This window comes from Lepus europaeus, chromosome X (assembly GCF_033115175.1).
Source record: "Lepus europaeus isolate LE1 chromosome X, mLepTim1.pri, whole genome shotgun sequence".
Lineage (NCBI taxonomy): Eukaryota > Metazoa > Chordata > Mammalia > Lagomorpha > Leporidae > Lepus > Lepus europaeus.
The window spans coordinates 57090431-57110228 of NC_084850.1; the positions used below are offsets into that span (position 1 = coordinate 57090431).

The 19798-nt window shown below is 51.3% G+C and overlaps 1 protein-coding gene across 15 annotated transcripts in view; it reads right to left on the minus strand.

The window, feature by feature from the left end:
- Nucleotides 1-19798, minus strand: part of LOC133753512 (uncharacterized) — a 212508-nt gene that overhangs the window by 141509 nt on the left and 51201 nt on the right. For all 15 annotated transcript variants that reach the window (XR_009865069.1, XR_009865068.1, XM_062184180.1 and 12 more), the window contains exon 9: nt 16697-16815. Coding sequence is in view for 13 of the 15 variants with exons in the window: in XM_062184180.1 (XP_062040164.1) it covers nt 16697-16798 (102 nt within the window). In the remaining 2 variants the exon portion in view is untranslated. The remainder of the gene's footprint in view (nt 1-16696; nt 16816-19798) is intronic.

Consider the following 19798-nt stretch of genomic DNA (forward strand, 5'->3'; position numbering starts at 1 on the left):
CAAGAGTGTGAAATAAGGGGGACAGAGGGTAGTTTTCAGCACCATTCCAAGCGGACGACAGGACTACAGGGATGGCCCTATACTTCCAGACTCCTAACATATGCGGACCAGGGAAGAAACTCTTTAGCAGGTACCAGCTGGAAAAGAACATGACCCACCCTAGATGTTGCTGCCATTTCCTTTGGGAGAGCTGAGGTCTCCAAAAAAGGGCCATTCTAGCTCAATGCTCTTAGTCACTAGGACGCTCCAGAAAGGTGGCCAAAAGGGACAAGTCAACAAAGCCAACAGCCTAGATTTCTGCTCCCCTAGGAGTAGGATCAGGAGCAATAAGGTCAGGTCTCTGGTATCAGAGTCCCCAGCCTCCTGTGAGGCAGCACTGCAGCCCACATAGGGGCAGGAGGTAAATGTCCCACTCTCCCCGGTCAGACTCCTTAGCAGAAATTTCTGCTAGTCTCTATAGACAAGGCTACCCCGTATGCTTGAAAACTTGAGCTTTTTCTATATGCTGGCACGCAGCCATGCTAACTCTCTGCAGTGTACCAGTGCTTTAAGAGCCTGAAACAGAGTATGGCACCGTGGCATAGCAGGTTTAGCCACCATCTGCAGCACCAGTATACCATATGGGCACAGGTTCGAGTCCCAGCTGTTCCAGTTCCATTCTACCTCCCTGGTAAACACTTCAGAACGCAGAACAGGCCGCCCCTGCCACTCACGATGCTGAAGAAGCTACTGGCTATAGCCTGGCTCAGCCCTGGCCATTGTGGCCATTTGGGGAATGAACCACTAGATGGAAGACCTCTATCTCTCCCTGTCGCTCTTTAATTAGGCTTTCCATATGAATGAAATAGATCTTTTTCATAAAAAAGAGCCTGAAACAGGTTTGGGTCAGCTTCTGACAAGACTCCTAGACCTCTGGAAGCCAGACAGCCCCTTTCCTGGTCCTGTCTGGATACATTAGTTTGTGTATTCACAGAACACTACGATATTTTTTTCGGCCTCAAAGGGCGGAGGGAGAGACCGTGATAACACTATGGTTCCATTTCTGGAGCAACAGGGCCATCAGGCGGAAGCTGTTTCTAAATGGCGCCCAGTCCGTCCTTAAAACCCCATCGTAGATGGCTTCTGAGATGGGAAAGAGTGGGATGGGGAGGACCAGCAGGCATGGACCACAGTTGCTGTGGCACCTAGAACGGCCAGGCCTGCCAGGCTGTAGAGGTGGTGGGGGTCAGTCCTACGTGGCTTCCACGTTTTGCACTCAGGAACAGAAGCTTCCAAAAAAACCTGTGTCTCTTGATACAAGGGGACAGAGAACTTCCTGACTAATTCCTGCCAGGGCACTACAAGAGAGAGTGAGCAGCTCTGCTACAGTCCACGTTTTGTGTGTTGTATTCTCATTGCCCTTCAAAAAATTCTGGGATGCAGGAGCAAAGAGGATTTCTGGTCACTGCTTTCATGGCTTCTTCAGCACAGGAAATGGATCAGTTTCACTTTACGAGGCCCCCAGTACACCTGCTAGTGCCGAAGGGCACCATTCCCCTCCCCGCAGCATATGTGCTCCTGCGGTGACTGGGCTGCTCATGGGATTGTAAGGGCTATAAGGTAACATGAGCAGGCAGTTTTGACTACTTAAAGGTAAAGCTGAGAAGGTGAACCTTCAGGGCTGAGCTGCTGGCTTCCCACATTCCCATGATTGAAAGCCCAAGTTGCCTTGTTCCTCATCTCAATGACTTTTCCATACCATGGGACCTGGTCGGGCCACACCTAATCTCACCACTTGTGACTTCAACAACCACCATGAAGCAGCAAAGAAGGGATGCCCTGCCATCAATCTAGTGACAAGCCATGGCAGCTGACACCAGAGACCTGCCGCTCTGTGGGACGAGCCACACCAGCATCAACTTCCTTGTAACCCCTTTATAAGCCCCAAACACCCTCAGCCAGCAGAGCAGCAGTACGTGAGACACTGAAGTCTGCTAGGCTCTCATCTGTCCACATACTGATGTTCTCTCCTGCTCAGGGCTCCAGGACAGAGGCACCCCTTAGCCCCGCCCAAACACGGCCGCCACCAGCTGACTGAGCTCTGGTTTGCTGGCCTGCAGCTGACAGGTATCCAGGTCATCCCCCTGTCCCTGCCTGGGCCCTTCAGAGCCCCAACAGCATGTGGGCCAAACTTCTCTTGGGCCTCCAAAGACTCTGAGCCCTCCAGGGCATGGTCCTAGGATCAATCTACACCCTTACTTTCCTGCCAAGCCAATCCTATGCAGGCGCACAGCCAGAAGGGCTGGTGGGATCCTCAGATGACTTCTTTTTGATGGCAGTATTGCACCACAAATGCCACCTGCATTGCCCATGTGTCCTCTCCTCCACTCTTCGCAGAACAAAACACACCCAGTGGTATCCAAGGGAGAACCAGGATGGCCGCTGCCCAGCATGGCTGCTCTGGCTGGCTCTGCAGGATGCAACCTCTGATACTGCACAGCACTTGGTGTTTCAAGGTCTCTGGGCCTGGGCACCCTGGCCTCTATTCCCTTTTCCTGGGCCACATGAGGGGCTGCTTGATAAGGATATAGATTACCATACTGAAAATGGATTATACCTACACCTACCCAAGCTGCCTCACTTCCACTAGAGGTGAGGTCTGCCCTCAGGAAATCCAGACAAGGTGCCCAAAGCCTGGGACCCAGACCACCTGGGAAAGGTTAAATCAGACCTCCTCACTGCATTCTGCAAGGCCAGCCTGACCGTGAGGTTCACTGTGAACACACATTCTGAATGTTATGCACAGGCCAGTGCGACAGGAAGTCTCGGGCACTCAAGTAAGGGTTGGGATTGAGGGTACAAGGAAGGAGCCGAGATGAGGAGTTACAGACATCTCAGGACCACGGGCCTCAGTGACTCTACTCTCACAAAGTTCTCCCCTGCTCTGCAGACATGAGGGTCTCACAGTGAGGCCAATCAGGAAGGGAGCAAGGTGTCGCACCAAATATACCCACACTACTTGCACCTCACTCAGCACCTCACTCAGGGTCAATTGCCTGAGAACTCTGAGATGTTAGCCGAGGGAAACATACACATGGCTAGTACGTTAATAAGGAGGAATCTGTATCCACAGTGGATCTCTCAGGCAGATGTAGGGGAAATGAAAGAAAGGGAAGGGCCAGCACCGAGGTGCAATAGGCTAATCCTCCACCGGCGTTGCCCGCATCATAAATGGGCACCGGTTCTAATCCCAGTTGCTCCTCTTCCAATCCAGTTCTCTGCTATGGCCTGGGAAATAGAAGATGGCCCAAGTCCTTGGGGGAGACCCTGAAGAAGCTTCTGGCTCCTGGCTTAGGAGTTCCCACTGTTACAGTCATCTGGGGAGTGAACCAATGGATGGAAGGCCTCTCTCTCTCTCTCTCTCTCTCTCTCTGCTTCTGCTTCTCTGTAACTTTCAAATAAATAAAATAAACCTTAAAAAAAATAATTAGAAGTGCTCTGTGCTTTTTTTGGGAGGCGAATCCGAAGTTGAAGGAATCCTTTTGGGACCTCACCTAACCCAGTGACCCCTTGGCTCCTGGGGATGGGACAGGAGGCAAATGGTGCCCCAGCCCCTGCCAGGGAACCATTCAGGTCTTGGCTGAGCCAATTTCTGCAAGCCCCGCCCAGACATGGCCACCACCAGGCTCCCAAGCTCTGGCCAGCTGCGCTACACCCACCAGACACCCTGGAGCTCAGCCCCCCGGCCCTGCCTGTGTCAGGGGTCGCCTCAGCCCACAAAATGTGGGTGCCCGAGCTGACAGGGGCCTCCAAGGTCTCTGAGCCCTCCGAGGATGTGGCCCTAGGACCCGCCAGCACCCTCACTTCCCTGCCAAACACTCTCGCGCAGGCGCAGAGCCGCCAAGACTGGCAGGATCCACAAACCAATTCCACTTGATGGCAGTATTACACCACAAATCCAAGTGCATTGCTCCATGGGTTATCCCTCCGCCCTTTGTGTAGCAAAAAAACGTCCAGCGTTATCCAGCAGATGCCCAGCAGGGCCGATGCACCAGGCTGTGAAGGGAGCAAAAGGAGCTAACTCACAGCTCTGGGTGCAGCACCATCCCTGAGCTGCTCCTGGGCTGCCCTCAGGACCAAGGCACAAAGCAGAGGTAGGGCACCTGCGCCTAGCACGGCTGCACCTTCTGCACCATACTTGGCTTCAGCCCTACAGGATCCAGGCAAGGGCCCACACGATCAGACCTAAGCCAACCCTGCAACTATGGGATTCAGACTTGGACATTGTCACAGCCAAATATGTGACTCAGTCACTGACAAGTCACTTTGACATGATGCCTCAGGCAGGTAGATATAAAGGGTATGTACCCAGAGGTTCTGGGATGGAGCAGAGCATGAGTAACATACATTCCAGGACCTCAGGACTCAGTACTAGATACACTCACAAGGTATTTACTATACTGCAATGAGGGTCCCAGTCAGGAGAGGAGCCAGGGGCCATACCCAAGACACTGATTCTGCTTTACCTGACCCAGGGTCAATTGAGAACTCCCCAACGTAGGCAAAGGCAAACACATATAGGGGGTGGCTCCCTTATATGAGGAATCTGTATCCACAGTGAGTCTCTAAAGCAGATGTGGGGATGTAAAAGAAAGAATAGCACACATAGGTACACAAGGTTGGGAAAGATGGAAGGTGAGAAGGTATCTGCACAGGCAGGTGAGAATCAATCAGAGCAGGGCTGGGGCCGAATGGAGCACACACCCATTCTTCCATTTGGAGACACCTGGCAGGCCATGCAAACCCTCTGTCCCTGGACAAGATCACCTCATGTGTGCATCCACTCTGGCCTCCTCCACTCCATGGAGCCACAACCTGGACACTCTTTAGTGAGTGATGATCTTGGATCCAGGGAAGTGAGCCAGGGCATCATCCTCTCTGTCTTCCCATCTGAGGTGGGCCCTGTCACTTCCTGCTGCCCCCACAATGCCTTGCTTCTTACCCAGGCCTGCTCCTGTGACTTGACCTGGAAGAGATGCTGGCTTGCGAAGTCTCCAATGTCATCAATCTGAGATAGGCTGCAAAGGGACAAGAGAGAGGAACAGAGGAAGTAAGAATAGAGGAGATTCTGGAACTCATCCTTCATGACATTGGGACTCAAGATCCCCAGGAAAGCACAACTCTGCCTCAGAAGACCAGATCTTATCAGGTCTTTATAAATTCCTCCAGTGTGCCCACAAACCCGGTGAGTGCATGAACTGATGCTAGGGCTTAAAATGCATAAAAGGACGAGATGGGAAGAAAGTATAGACATATCTTGGTCTTCTCTTGTTTTATACACATAAGCATTGCCAGGAGAGCAAGGAAAATGGGAAATTTGTTCCCTCAGGACCACCCCCCAATACAGCAAACACTGCTTGAAAAGCCAAGTACATTTAGGGCCATTCTTTGTATTTTCATGCACAAAGGGTGGAGGCAGAGGAGGAGGAGGAGGACAGGGCAGGCAGCATACTTATCTGGAGCATCACAGCCACCGAGTGAAGCACTTGAAGTGTGCCTGCACGCTGAGTAGACCCTAGCTGAATGTTTGATAGGTGACTGGTGTTTTGGAGGCACTTGGGGGTTCTAGAGCTGCCCATGGCCCTCCAGGCGGTACCTCCTCAGTGGGTTGGAGAGCAATAGAAACACACTTGCAACTAATTTACAACTGGGTCTCCAGGACAACCCAGAGGAGGTGGTGGTGGTGGAGAGCAATCCTCAGTGGCCAACTACAATGCAACTTAAAATTGAAGCTTCTGGTGGGTATTTGATCCCCTAAGAAAGTAGACCCAGAAGTACTAATGTTATCAGAACAAAACAAAACGAGAGTCACAGAACCATATGTGAGCGATTTCTGTGTACTTATTCCCACTACCTCAATGGCCAGTACTCAGAGGTAAGATCCATCTCTGTCCACTGTCACTGCAGGCCCCTCCCACACTGCAGTGGATCCTATCCCCTACTAGGGCCCCCATAAACCTGGCTGCTATACTAAGGAGCACTGGTGTCAAAACTCTGGTTCTATGCTCCTTCTGTGACTGGGGACCTCATGGGAGTTCACAGCGGGTGAGTTTAACTTCTGTACTTCAGGTACAGAGGAAGGCAAATAGATTAGCAGCCTTCTCCGGCACAGAAGGTTTTGAAACTGGAAACGCTCTGTAGTGTTTTAGGAGGCAGTGTCAAGGCTGAAGAATTCCTTTCTGGGTCCTAGTTCACAAAACCGAATGGTCCCGCAAACCCCAGTAAACTGAGCAGGAAGCAAATGGAGGCCTGGGCCCAGATAAGTCTTAGCTATGCAGGCTTCCGCTAGACCCACCCAAACATGGCCGCCACCAGGCTCCTGCTTCTGTTTTGCTAGACCAAAGCAGCCAGGAACCCTAGAGCCTGCCCTCCTGACCCTATGTTCAAGACGTGCACACACAAAACAGCACACACAACCCTGGGGCCCAGCTGGCCAGGGCCTCTGAGGGCTCTGAGCACTTTCAAGATGGCTTGTACATTCACATCCCTTTCACGCCAGTCCTGCACAGGCGCACAGCCAGAAAGGCTAGCGGGAACCACAAACATCTTCCTCTTGATGGCAGTGTTGCACTACAAATGCCACCTGCCCTGCCCCCTCAGGTCCTCCCTCCGCCCTTCGCACAGGAAAAAACAGCCAGTGCTGCTCAGCATGGAAGCTCCACCTGACTGAGGGGAGTATGAGGAGCTAAAACACAGCACTGGGTTCTGCAATGTCCTCATCCTTACAGATGGCCTTCCTGGGCTGTTCCTGGGACCAGAAGTGTTTCTCTAAGCTTCAGGGCACAGCCAGCTGCGGAGGACAACTATGCCTATCTCAGATGTCCCTTAGAACTGGAATTCCTTGTAATCTTTCCATAATCCAACCCAGGTACTCACAGGCTCAGAACCCAGTCAGCTCAACATCAGTCTGAGTGGGATATTTTCACTAGGTTCTGCACTGCCAGCGGGCCCAGGAGATGCAGGGCAGCCAGACATTTGGGCTGAGTCAGGTACAGGCCATGTTGACGTGATGCTTCAGGTAGGGAAATATAAGGGGCAGGCACACAGAGGTGTTGGGAAGGAGCAGAGAGGAGTCACAGCCATCCCAGTACCTGCCTCCTGTCACAGGTTCTCCCAAGATCTGCAGACAATCAAGGTCCCACACCCAGGCCAAGAGGTGGTGGTTGTGGTAGGTACTCCTCAGTGGCCAATATATACACTGTAATTTAAAATTAAAGCTTCTGGTGGGTACTTGGCCTCCTAATAAATCAGACACAAATGTCCCAAATTTATCACAATAAACCAAAATGAGTAAGAGCTATAATGTCCACGTCTGAGCCAATTCTGTGTACATCATGCCCACTATCCTCAAAGAAAGTCTGGGTACCCAGATGGTGAGATCCATCCCTGTTCACTGCCTCTGATGGCTCTTCCCACACTGCAGGGGATCCCACTCCCCTAGTAGGGCCCCTGTGCACCCAGCTGCTACACTAAGGAGCACTGGCATCGGGACTCTGGTTCTATGCTCCTGCTGGGACTGGGGACTGCATAGGAGTTCAGAGAGGCTGAGTTCTGTGCCCCAGGAACATAGGACGAAAAATGGTTTAACTTCCTTCTCTGCCACAGCCTACTTTGAAACTGGAAGAGCTCTGTGGTCTTTAGGAAGTGGAGTCAAGCTGAAGGAATCCTCCCGGGGTCCTATTGCCTGACATCCCAAGAGATTGCCCAGTGGATCAGCTTTAAACCACGTCCATCAAACAGTCCTCACAAGGGTCCAGAGACCCCCTCATTTCCTCTCCTCTATGAAATCGTCCCATTACCTGGTTAATGCCACTCTTAGGATCACTGGTTGCTATTCTCACCCTGTCTTTTATACTGCTGTGTCTGTTTAAGTGTTTATAAACCAAGGCCTTCAGCAACCCGGTGGTCAACCAAATGCTGCTATAGGGATATACTTGGCTCCCCACCCAGGAGACAGAAGCTTGAGACATCGCCCCATGTAAGCAGGAAGTAGCTCTAAAGACAAATCATCGTCCCTCTACCCCTCCTGGACTATTGGGACTAATGTAATCCCATACAACTCCTGCTTTATAAAAAAACAAAAGGGGAGAATGTTAGTAAAATGGCACAGTCTTATCTATGGTGCGATCTATACACTGAAACCATCCTAGGCTCTAGCCCCTGCCGCCACTGCTGGAAGCCAGGTGGCCACATGGCCCAACCACCGGTGACAGCTCCACCCCCATCCTAATGCGATTCGCTGCTCCTACTTCCCTGCCTGGCCCCCAGCAAAGTTTTAATAGGACCTGTTCCTGAACACGTGGTTCTTTTTCTGTCCATCTCCTGTCTCCTGATCTGTCTCTTCATCTCTCTCTGGATCTCTCTCTTACGCTCTCCTTCTCCCTCTTTTTCCTTCTTCACCCCTTTCTTCCAGTCTGTCGGCTTTCCCCCAATAAACCTTCTCCCTTAAAAAAAAAAAAAAGAGAGAGAGAAATTGTCCAGCGAACAAATGGAGGCCTGGGACCACGTAAGTTTTAGATGAGCAGGCTTCAGTAAGCCCCAGCCAGACATGGCCGCCACCAGTATCCCGAGCTCTGCCTGGCAGTGGCAGCTGCCGTGCACCCTGGAGTTCAGCCCTCTGTCCTTGCCTGTTTGGGGGACTACAAAGCCCATGCATGGTGAGGGGCTGAGCTAGTACAGGCCTCCGAGGGCTCTGAGCCCACCCAGGGTACCACCGCGGCCCTGTGAGCACTTTCACTTCCCTGTCAGGCCAGTCCAGCGCATGCGCACAGCCAGAATGGCTGTCGAGATCTGGAAATGACTTCCTCTTGATGGCAGTGTTGCACCACAAATGCCACCTGCCCTGCTCCCCACATGTCTTCCCTCCGCCCCTCACACAGCAAAAAAAACACCCAGCACTGACTGGCTGCTCTGCCTGGCTCTGAGGGGTGCAGGAGCTACCACACAGCCTTGAGTGCTATACCCTGCTTGAGGCTGACCAGTGGGGCTGGGAGTCTGTGGGCCCCTTCAGACATAGGTAGAATGTACTGTACAAGCAGGCTGCCAGCTGCAGCTGGAAAGCCTGTCTCCAGGCTCACCAGCATCTCTCCCACTAATAGCTTCTTGTGCTGCATGTGTGACCCTGCAGCTTTAAACCACACCTTCAGGGTGGGGGCAATCTTCCACCCACAGCTGGCAGGGGAAGGGGCTGAGCACCTGGGGAGAGTTGGACTGGCTCCAAGAGACCTTGGCTATCTTATGTGACCTTGCAGTTTTAAACCATTCCTTCAAGTTAGTTGCAATCATCCACCCAGAGCTAGCAGAGGAGGGGGGCTGAGCCCCTAAGAAGACAGTCTTCAGGAGAACCCCCCCATCTCCTTGAACCCCAAGCCAATTAACATACGTATGTGAAACCCTCTGTTCAATGGGCACCCCCACAGAATGACCCAATGAAAAAAACAGTGATGCCTTAAAAACCAGGGACACTTCCTCAAAGCCAGTGTCCCACTCGGGCACTCCGCCTGCTCTCCTCTTGGACCAGACGCTTTCTCTGTCATTTGCCAATCAAATAAAAGTTTCTGCTTCTTTGCAAATTGTTTCCAGACTTTTTATTTCTATACTAAGAAAAAGAACCCACGAGACTCACTCCAGCAACCGCCCTCCCCTCCGTGACCAGTAACACAGCAGGTGCCCGCACAGCCTGGCCTCAGCACGCTGCTCCTGGGGACCAGGACAGACATTCAAGGCACGCCCAGATGTGGAGGACCCCATGCTCATCCAAGCTGCCCACTTAGAACTGGAGGTCACTTCACTCCTCCCATCATCCAGCCCAGGGACTCACAGGCTCAGAACCCACCTCGTTAGTGATCAGTCACTAGTTCTGCAAGGCCAGCTTATGTGTGAGGTGCAGGGCAGCCAGACATGCTGGCTGAGTCACTACAGGCCACTTTGACATGTCTCCGTGTGAGGAATCAGATGGGTTAATAGGTAGTCAGCATGGTCCCCAATGGAATTCGGGGTATAAGATATTTACTCCCTTCCCCAAAAACAAACCGGCTGCCCTCCTTCCTTCAGAATTTCCAAATTTACCATGAGAATAGGAGGGAGCTCTTCCAGAGCTCAAACAGCCTATTGTGAAAACAAGTTACCTTATCCCACCATTCAGGATGGTCTTTTGTTTTATCCAGAGCAGGCCAGACAGGATGGCGAATTGCAAATCAGGTCTTTTGTTGAGTTTATCCCCACCTTGTTGACTGACAGTTTGATCCCCAAGATGGTACTTAAAAACCCCAGCGCTATAGAGTTCTTGGGGTTTTGCTCCTCTCTTGGAAGCCTCCTTCCATGCCGCTCTGGCTAGAGGCCTTTGCTTCTAATAAATCTTTGTAAATCTCTCTGCTGTCCTCTTGGAAATTCTCCCATTGAGACAAAGAACAATAATTTCTCTCCCGTAATATCAGGAACCCAGAGATACTGGGAAGGAGCAGAGAGGGAGCAGACACAGCCACCTCAGGACCACAGGACAGTGTACCAGGCTACTCTCATAGGCTTTTCCCAAGGTCAGCAACTATGAGCATCCCACACTCGGGCCAGGCAGGAGTAAGGACCTCAGCAGAGACACACAGACACATGACACAGGATCAATTCTCAAAATCTCAGATATTGGCAGAGGGAAACACATCCTGGCGTTAGAATGTTAATTAGGAGGAAGTTCCGTCCACAATGGATCTCACTGACTTTTGTTAGGGTGGTGTAAAAGGAAGGGGAACAGCACACAAATGCATGAGGTGGGAATCAATCAGTGCAGCAGGTGGGAGCAGAATGGAGGGCACAGCCGCACTTGCTTTAGGAGCTACCAGAAAGAAGGTAATGAGAACCCACTGGTCCTGGACACGGTCACATGTGTGAAGCTACCCTTCACTCCTCCTGACCACGGATCCATAACCTGGAGCACTCTGCCATTCAGGACTGCTATAGGTGCCACAGTAATGCACCTGCCTAATTCTTGACTGAACAACTGCTCAACAATTCTCAGCAGAGGTTTGCAATGCAAATGTATGGATGAGTCATGTGTTAATGGGAACAATCTCAACAAAGAAAGGCTCAGTAGGTTATGCACATCAGCAGACAAGAAATGCAAGAGAAAATACAAACAAATTCTGAGAGTCAGGGAGAAGTTAGGGTTTGCCCAGGGAGTGCCACCTCACAAAAGAACCCTTTTTCCTGGTCTGTCATGACAGAGACTGAGGGTCGTGGAGAGATGAGCATTAAGAAGAGACTGAGAGGACAGAAGCCAGTATATTGCCTGAGCATCATCTCACTATTCCAGCAGCACTGTGTCCCCAAATCCCAAACAGTCTCCAGGAGGGTCTTGGGATATTGATCTGTGACAAAGATCCATCAGGAGATCTCGGGAGGAACAGGCATATGTAGGAAAAGGACTCACACTCAACCACAGGCAAGCAAAGGCCTGAAATCCCTGCATTTTCCCTGCATAGCACTGGGCGCTCCGAGGTCACTATAGATGTGTACTGTGGAGCCGGCGCTATGTCACAGTGGGTAAAAGCCCTGGCCTGTAGTGCCGGCATCCCATATGGGTGCCAGTTCAAGTCCCGGCTGCTCCTCTTCTGATCCAGCATTCTGCTATGGCCTGGGAAAGCAGTAGAAGATGGCACAAGTCCTTGGGCCCCTGCACCCATGTGAAAGACCCAGAAGAAGTTCCTGGCTTCAGATGGGCGCAGCTCCAGCCATTGCAGCCACCTGGGGAGTGAAGACCTCTCTCTGTTTCTACCTCTCTAACGCTTTCTTTCAAAAAATAAAATAAATCTTAAAAATAAAATGTGTACTGTGGCCTCTATACCCTTCTCCTGGGCTGCATGAGGTTCTGCTTGCTAAGGCTGTGGATTGCCACACCAGAAATGGATTACACCCACACCAACCAAGCTGAACCACTGCCACTAGAGACAAGGTCTATCCTCAGAAAACCCAAGCAAGGTGCCCAAAGCCTGGGACCCAGACCACCTGGGAAAGGTTGTATCAGACCTGCTCACTGCACTCTGGAAGGCCACCTCGACCACGAGGTTCATGGCAGCCACACATACTGTTATGGACAGGCGGTGTGACAGGAACTCTCAGGCAAGCAGGTGAGGAAAGAAGCAGAGATGAGGAGTTACAGGCATCCCAGGACCACAGGCCTCAGTGCCTGGCTATTCTCACAAGGCTCTCCCCTGCTCTGCAGACAAGATGGTCCAAAACTGAGGCCAGTCAGGAGGGGAGCCAGGTGTCACAACAAAGACAGGCAAACTACTTGCACCAGACAGGTTCAATCTGCCAGTGACAGTTACATTCTTCAGAGAAAGAAAACCTTAATTCTTGGGTGTCTGGAGTTGGGGCCAATCAAGATTTTTTTCAGCCACAAAAGGTGGAGGGAGAGATGGGGAAGACAGGATGGTTCCATCTGTAGAGCAACAGTGCCATCCAGCAGAAGCTGTTTCAGAATAGCGTTTGGTTGGTCCATCATATCCCATGTGTGAGGAAAACTGAGATCGACCCAAGCAGGTACCATCAGTTGGTCTGAAAAGTGACAGAGCTGGGCTCCTCCACCAAGGAGTGGCCCAGCCTGCCAGGCTGCAGAGGCAGTGGAGGCCAGTTCTTGGTGGCTGCCACGTTTTGCAACTTGAAACTGAAGCTTCTCTAGGACAACCTGTCTCTTGACACACGAAGTTCCTAATTATTCCCTGGTAGTTTGTGTGCTTTACCCTGGATCCCCTTCATGAAATTCTGGGCCTCAAGAGCAAAGAAAATTCCTGGTCACTGCCTTTTAAGGCTTCATCAGCCCAATAAATGCATCCCTTTCAGTTAGGGAGGGTGCCCAGTACACCTGTTAGTGCTGCTGCGGGCCATTCCTCTCTGGACTGTGTACCTGCTGCAGGAACTGGGGTCCTCATGGGATGTGGTAGGCATGCTGAAAAGATAGACTATGAGGGTCAGAGGAAAGAAAATGAGCCAGTTGTTACTGGTGCTGACCCCTCTTTCCTGCGTGAGACCCTGTGGACCTTCACCAGGTAGCTGCTAAGTCACAGGGAACCTTCCAGAAAAATTCAGCCCAGGGAGCTCACTTTACTCTTAAGACAAAGGGAGAGGGGAAAATAACCACAGCTCCCACTCAAGACTCCATGGCAGAGGCTTCCACTAGCACCACCCAGGCATGGCCAACACCAGGCTCCCGAGCTCTGGTTTTTCAAGCCACAATCAACATGCACCCTGGAGCTCAGCTCCCTGGCCCTGCCTGAGTCTGGGGCCTCCACAGCCCACATGACACAGTGGGCCGAGCTGGCCCGGGCCTCCATGGGTTCTGAGCGCAATGAGGACGCGGCCCTGGGACCTGTTGGCACTTTCCTGCCAAGCCAGTACCACACAGGGGCAGTCAGAAGGGCTGGCAAGATCTAGAAACGACATCGTTTTGATCACATTTTGCCTGGCAAACGCCACCAGCCCAGACCCTGCATGTCTTCCATCTACCCTTCTGGCAGCAAAAAAATGCCCAGTGCTGTCAAGCAGGTACCCAGCATGGCTGTGCCCAGCCTGGCCACTCTGGCTCTGAGAGGAACAGGAGGAGCTACTGCACAGCACGGGATGCTGCAGCATCCCAGTGCCTACACAAGCTGGTCTAAAGGACATCCAAGTGGAGGGGGCGGGGGGGCACTACTCAGTGGCCAGCATACACTGCAATTTACAATTCAAGTTTCTGGTGGATATTTGACCTTCTAATAAAGCAGACCCACAAGGTCTGATTTTATTGGAATAAACAAAAGCCAGTAAGAGTTACAGGTCCATATCTGAGCAATTTCAGTATACTTTATACCCATTCCACTCAGACAAAGTACAGATACTCAGAGGGGATGATCCATTTCTGTTCCCTGCATCTGCTAGCTCCTCCCACACTGTAATGGATCCCATTCGCCTACTAGGACCAGTGTAAACCCAGCTGATGCTGCTAAGGAGCTCTTGCATCAGGACTCTGGTTCTATGCTCCTGCTGGGACTGAGGACCTCACAGGAGGTCACAGGGAGGCTGAGTGTAACTTCTGTGACACAGGAACAGAGGGACGAAAACGGCTTGGCTTCCAGCTCTGCCACAGCAGACTGAAACTAGAAGAGCTCTGTTGTCTTTAGGATGCAGTCAAGGCTTAAGGAGTCCTTCTGTGGTCCAAGCTACCGAATCCCACAGAGCAAGAAGCCAATGTCGCCTGGCCACTGCCCTGGACACACTGGGGTCTTCGCTGAGCGGACCTCCGCTAGCCCCGCCCAGACATGGCCGCCACCAGATTGCTGAGCTCTGCCCGGCACGCACCCTGGAGCTTGGCTCCCTTGCCCTGTCTGCATCCAAGGCCTCCACAACCCACAAGACGCAGGGGGCTGAGCTGGCCCAGGCCTCCAAAAGCTCTGAGCCCTCTCGGGGTAAGGCCCCGGGGACCCATCTGTTCCTTCATTTCCCTTCCAAGCCAGTCCTGCGCAGGCGCACAACTGTCAGGTCGGGCGGAATCTGCAAACTACCTCCTCTTGATGGCGGTATTGCACAGCAATTGCCACTTGCCCTGCCCCCACAGATCCTCCCTCCGCCCTTCACACAAGAAAAAACACTCACTGCTGTCCAAAGGAGTACCAGAATGGGTATTGCCAGCATGGCTGCTCTGGCTGGCTCTGCCAGGAGCAGGTACCCAACAGCACTGGGTGCTGCAAGGTCACCTTGCCTGTGCATCCCAGCATCTACACCCTTCTGGATTGGATAAGGATCTGCTTGGTAAGGCTGCCCAATGCTACATGCAAAAATGGATTAATTATACCTACACCTCCCAAACCACACTTGGTTTCAGCCCTCGGGGATCGAGGCAAAGGCCTAACAGGAGCAGAACTAAGCCCACCCCAGAACAGTAGGACTTAGGACATTGTTACTAAGCCCTGCAATGCCAGCTTGCCCAGGAGGTTCAGGGCAGCCTGGGGAAGTGAACCAAGACATCATCCTTGCATGTCTCCTTCTGGTCCCTTCTTATAGGCAGGCATTTAGGATAAAATTGATTAGGTTTGTGAGCTCGAAGAGTACTCCTTTACCACGCCCCTGACTTCATGCCCTACCTGATCATACCTGTGTGCCCACTGGTCAATCAGGCTAATTAACCACTCCCCTTTGGAAGTGGATTAAAGGCCTGTAACACGGTGGGACCAGCCCTTTTGCCATTGTGGGCCAGTGCTGCCCTGCGCCTCCAGGGTACGTGGCCTTCGGGCCACCTGACCCATGTTTCCAGGCCTACGTGTTCCTCCACATGGCTGGCTCCTGGTACTTGGTATGAATCCAGATTTCCTTCTCTTTTCGATAGGGTCCTCACTCTCCTATGCATCTCTCTCACTGAATAAAAGCTTAAAACTTATCATGCTGCCTCATTCAAGCCGGTATTCAGAATTCTTCTCTGAATATTAGGCAAGAACCCACACAGGCTTATTAATATTGGGAATTAATAAGCACAGGGTGATATAAATGGCATCCTATATTCCAATACCATATGGTGACCCAGATGGGACTTTTAGGGGGTCAGTCTCCAGTTTCACCCTCACCTGATGTGGGCCCTGTCACTTCCTGCTGCCTCCACAATGCCCTGCTTCTTACCCACACCTGCTGCTGTGTCCTTCAGCTGGAAGACATGGTGACTTGGGTGGTCTCCCCGTCCCCTCTCTGGGATGGCTACCAAGTGACCAAAGAGAGGAAATCCTGAACTCATCCTTCATGAAGTTGGAACCATGTTCTCTGGAAAGCACAAATCATTGTCAGAGGATGAGACCCATAATTTTCCCTAGTGTTCTAAGAAACTTGCTGAGTAGATGACCTGATTGCAGAGCCTAAAATGCACACGAAAGCCAACATATGAAGAAAGCACAGATACACCTTGTTCTTTAGTTGTTCTGTACACATAAACATTGCAAGGAGAGCAAGGAAAAGGGGAAATCGCTTCCCTCAGGATCCTGGTACAGAAAACACTGTAAGGCCAAGTGCATCTGGGGCCATTCTGTAGTATTTTCATGCACAAAAGGTGGAGGCAGAGAAGGACAGGGCAGGCAGCATACATATCTGGAACAACACAGCCATCAAGCAGTAGCATTTGAAGTGTGGCCTGCACTCTGTCTGAGCAGCCCCTAGATGAATGTTGATAGGTGACTTGGAGGCACTTGTGGTCCTGAGGCTGGCCATGGCCACTTTGGGAGGTACCTCCTCAGTTGGATTGAAACCAATGCAAACAGAGTTCAAATTGATTACACTGGTCTCCAGGACAGCCAAGGGGAGGTGGCAGTGCAAGGCACTCCTCAGAGGCCAACATACACTGCAATTTAGAATTAAAGTTTCTGGAGTGTATTTGGCCTCCTGACAAAGCAGACACAGAAACCTGATTTTATCGGAACAAACCCAAACCAGTAACAGCTACAGGTCCATTTCTGAGCAATTTCAGTGTACTTTATGCACATGCCTATCAAACAAACTCCAGTGTTCAGAGGGATGAGATCCCTCCCTGTTTAGTGCCTCTGCAGGCTCCTCCCACACTGCAGTGGATCCCATCCCCCCTAGGGGGTCCCCTGTCAACCCAGCTGCATCTGCTAAGAACCACTGGCTTCAGGACTCTCTGTCCTCCCACCTGATGTGGCCTTCGTGCTGCTCCCGCAATGTCCAGCTTCCTATCCAGGCCTGCTCCTGTGTCCTTGACCTGGAAGAGACACTGGCTTGGGAAGTCACCCATCTTCTCTCTGGGATGAGCTGAAAAGGGACAAAAGAGGGGAAATGAGAAAATAAGAACAGAGGAAATCCTTCATGAAATTGGAACGAAGTTCTCTGCAAAACACAACTCAATCTCAGAAGACCAGACCTTTCCAGGTTTTTATAAATTCCCCCAGTGTGCCCAGAAACCTGGTAAGCGCATGGCCTAAAATGCATACAAAGATGATATATGCAGAGAAATGAAATATCTTGGTCTTCTGATGTTTTCTACACAAGAACATTGCAAGACGATCAAGGAAAAGGTGAATACAGCAAACACTGCTTGAAAGGCCAACTGCATTTGTGGGCATTCTTTCGTATTTTCATGCAAAAAATGTGGGGGGGGGGGGGGCAGCACTTCTGGAGCAACAAAGCCATCCTGAAGAGGAAGCACACTATCTAAGTGGGATGACAAGGAAGTCCAGCCACTGGCCAGCTGTTGGGACTCAGGTCCGTGAATCTGTTCTCAATTCACACCAGAGGATCCAAGCCACACCAAGTCAAGGGGAGACAGCAGAGCCATACTGTCAGGAGCTGAATGGAGAAACGCTGATGATCCCAGAGAACAAGACAAGGAAGACGAGCTATGTGCATTCTAGTTTGACTTCCCTTCACTCTGATTAACAGAGGCCTATGACACAGGTCCCAACAACACATTCTCAGCCGCCTTCCTACATAGCACTGAAGGATGCCAAGGATCCCACTGAGGATCATTACGTCAAGTTGGACATCATACTCCAAAGTGAGGGGTCCCAGGTCTGTTTTTCCACAAGCACTTGTGGTCAGCAAAAATGGTCAATGTTCTGAATCCAGCCTTGTGTTGCTAGTTGGCTTCCCATGTGGGTTAACAAGCAGCCCAGATGGTATGCCTATAGTCCATGGGTGCAGCCACACAGCAGCACAGATGCAGTCCAAAGAAACACAGAGTCATCACCAATTTCACAACTCTGGGCTGCAGACCCAGCCATGAAATTGTCTAAGTCCACCCTGTCTGTGGTCAGCAAAGGGTGCTGGTAGCCCTTAACGTAGGGTCAGCTTAGGTGTTTGCCCAGGAGATCCAGCAATTCTCCCCAAGAAGCTCAAAGGAATTTCTTTCAACACATGCAAACACCGCTGTTATCTTTCCCAGGGGATATGGATGACAACACCGGAAACACCCTGCTTGGGTGCACAGGTGGATTCCAAACCAGCTACCTCCTACCTGAGAAGCGCCAACTTGGGCATTCTCATTTGGTGCTGGAAGGTGAGCTCATCCACCAGGTCTCTAAAACTTAGACACAAATAGGAAAGCTGCACAGGCATGAGATCAGTTACATGAATAGGGGCCAAAGAAGAATCCGTGACCCAAGACAGTCAGCCTGAGCACCTGGCTCCTACATCATGACAGCCCCCTGGGCTTCAGATGACAAATGTCCTACACTTGGGCCAGTCAGGAGGGGAGGTAGGTGCTGTGGCACAGACATCCACCTGCCCTTCTAGCACCTGAAACAGGGTGAATGGCTGCATAACACATTCTAGAGGACTGGAAGAGAAAATACTCCATATGATAACTCGGTAACAGGAGGAATATTTATCAACAGTGGGGTCTCCATGGTGGATAGAGAAGAAAATAAAAGGAACGGGGCACAGCACACATCCTAACACAGAGAGAGTAACTATGCGAGAAAGTCAATGTATGTGTGCAAGTATGAATGAGTGAATGAATGAAATGAATGAATAAAAGAACATGTGGGGAGGTGAGCAGAGAGTGCTACCTCACTTTCACATAGAGCTTCTAGAAACAGTTACAAAGTCACAGGCCCCAACCAAGATCTGCTGCCTTCTGGAGTCAGGGCTCATTCATTTGAACCCTGGCTGACAACCCAAGAAATGCAGTGTGGGGAACCTATCTCCTTGTTGGCATCACCCTCACTGTGCACTGGGTAGACTTGGACCCCCCCCCCTTTCCCTGATGTCCCCACAATGCCCACTCCTACTAGGGCTGCTCCTGAGTCCTTAAGAGGATCAAAGTTCTGGCTAGATTAGGTATCTCTGGGCACTCTCTGGGTTGGGGTCATGAAGAGAGGAGGGAGGAACTGAGGCAAGAACAAGAGGGAAATTCTGGCTCATTCCATGTGAAGCTTTGACTTACTGTGCTCATAAAAGCAGTATCCTAGCGAAGGAGACAGGAGCTAGGGAGATTGAGTATAAACACCACAAGTTTGCACAGAAAACCTGGAGTGGTGAAGATGATATTCTGACCAGTACCTCTCAAGGAGACGATACACCCACAGATACAAAAGCCTTCAAGTAAGTGACAGCACTTGCCCAGGTAACCCAACCTGGTAAACCTTAATTTCTGGTTATCTGTGTTTGGCAGGAACCAAGATTTTTTTTCAGTCCTAAAAGGTGGAGGGAGAGACAGAGAAGAGAGGATGATTCTATTTCTAGAGGAGCAGCGTCACCCAGCAGGAGCTGTTTCAGAATTGCATCCAGTCCATCCACATCCCACGTGGAAGGTTCCTCAAGTAAGGAAAAGTAGGATGGGGCTCCTGAACAGGCATGACAGAGCTGAAATCCTCCACAAGGAGTGGCCCAGCCTGGCAGGCCGCAGAGGCAGTGGAGGCCAGTCCTAAGTGGCTGCCATGTTTTGCAACCTGAAACAAGCTTCTCCAAGTGGGTAGACAAGTTCCTGGCTACTGTCTAGTAGTTTGCGTGCTTTACCCTCCTACCCCTTCATGAAACTCTGACTCTCAAGAGCAAAGCCAATTCCTGGTCACGGCGTTTTAAGGCTTCTTCGGCCCAAGAATCCGTTCCCATGCACTTAGGGAGGGTGCCCAGTACTCTTGTTAGTGCTGCTGCAGGCCATTCCCCTCTGGACTGTGTACCTGCTGCTGTGGGGACTGGGGTTCTCATGGGATGCAGTAGACAGGCTGAGCCGAAAAGCTCTCAGGGTCAGAGGAAAGAAAATAACCAGTTGTCATTAGTGCCCACCGAAATCTCT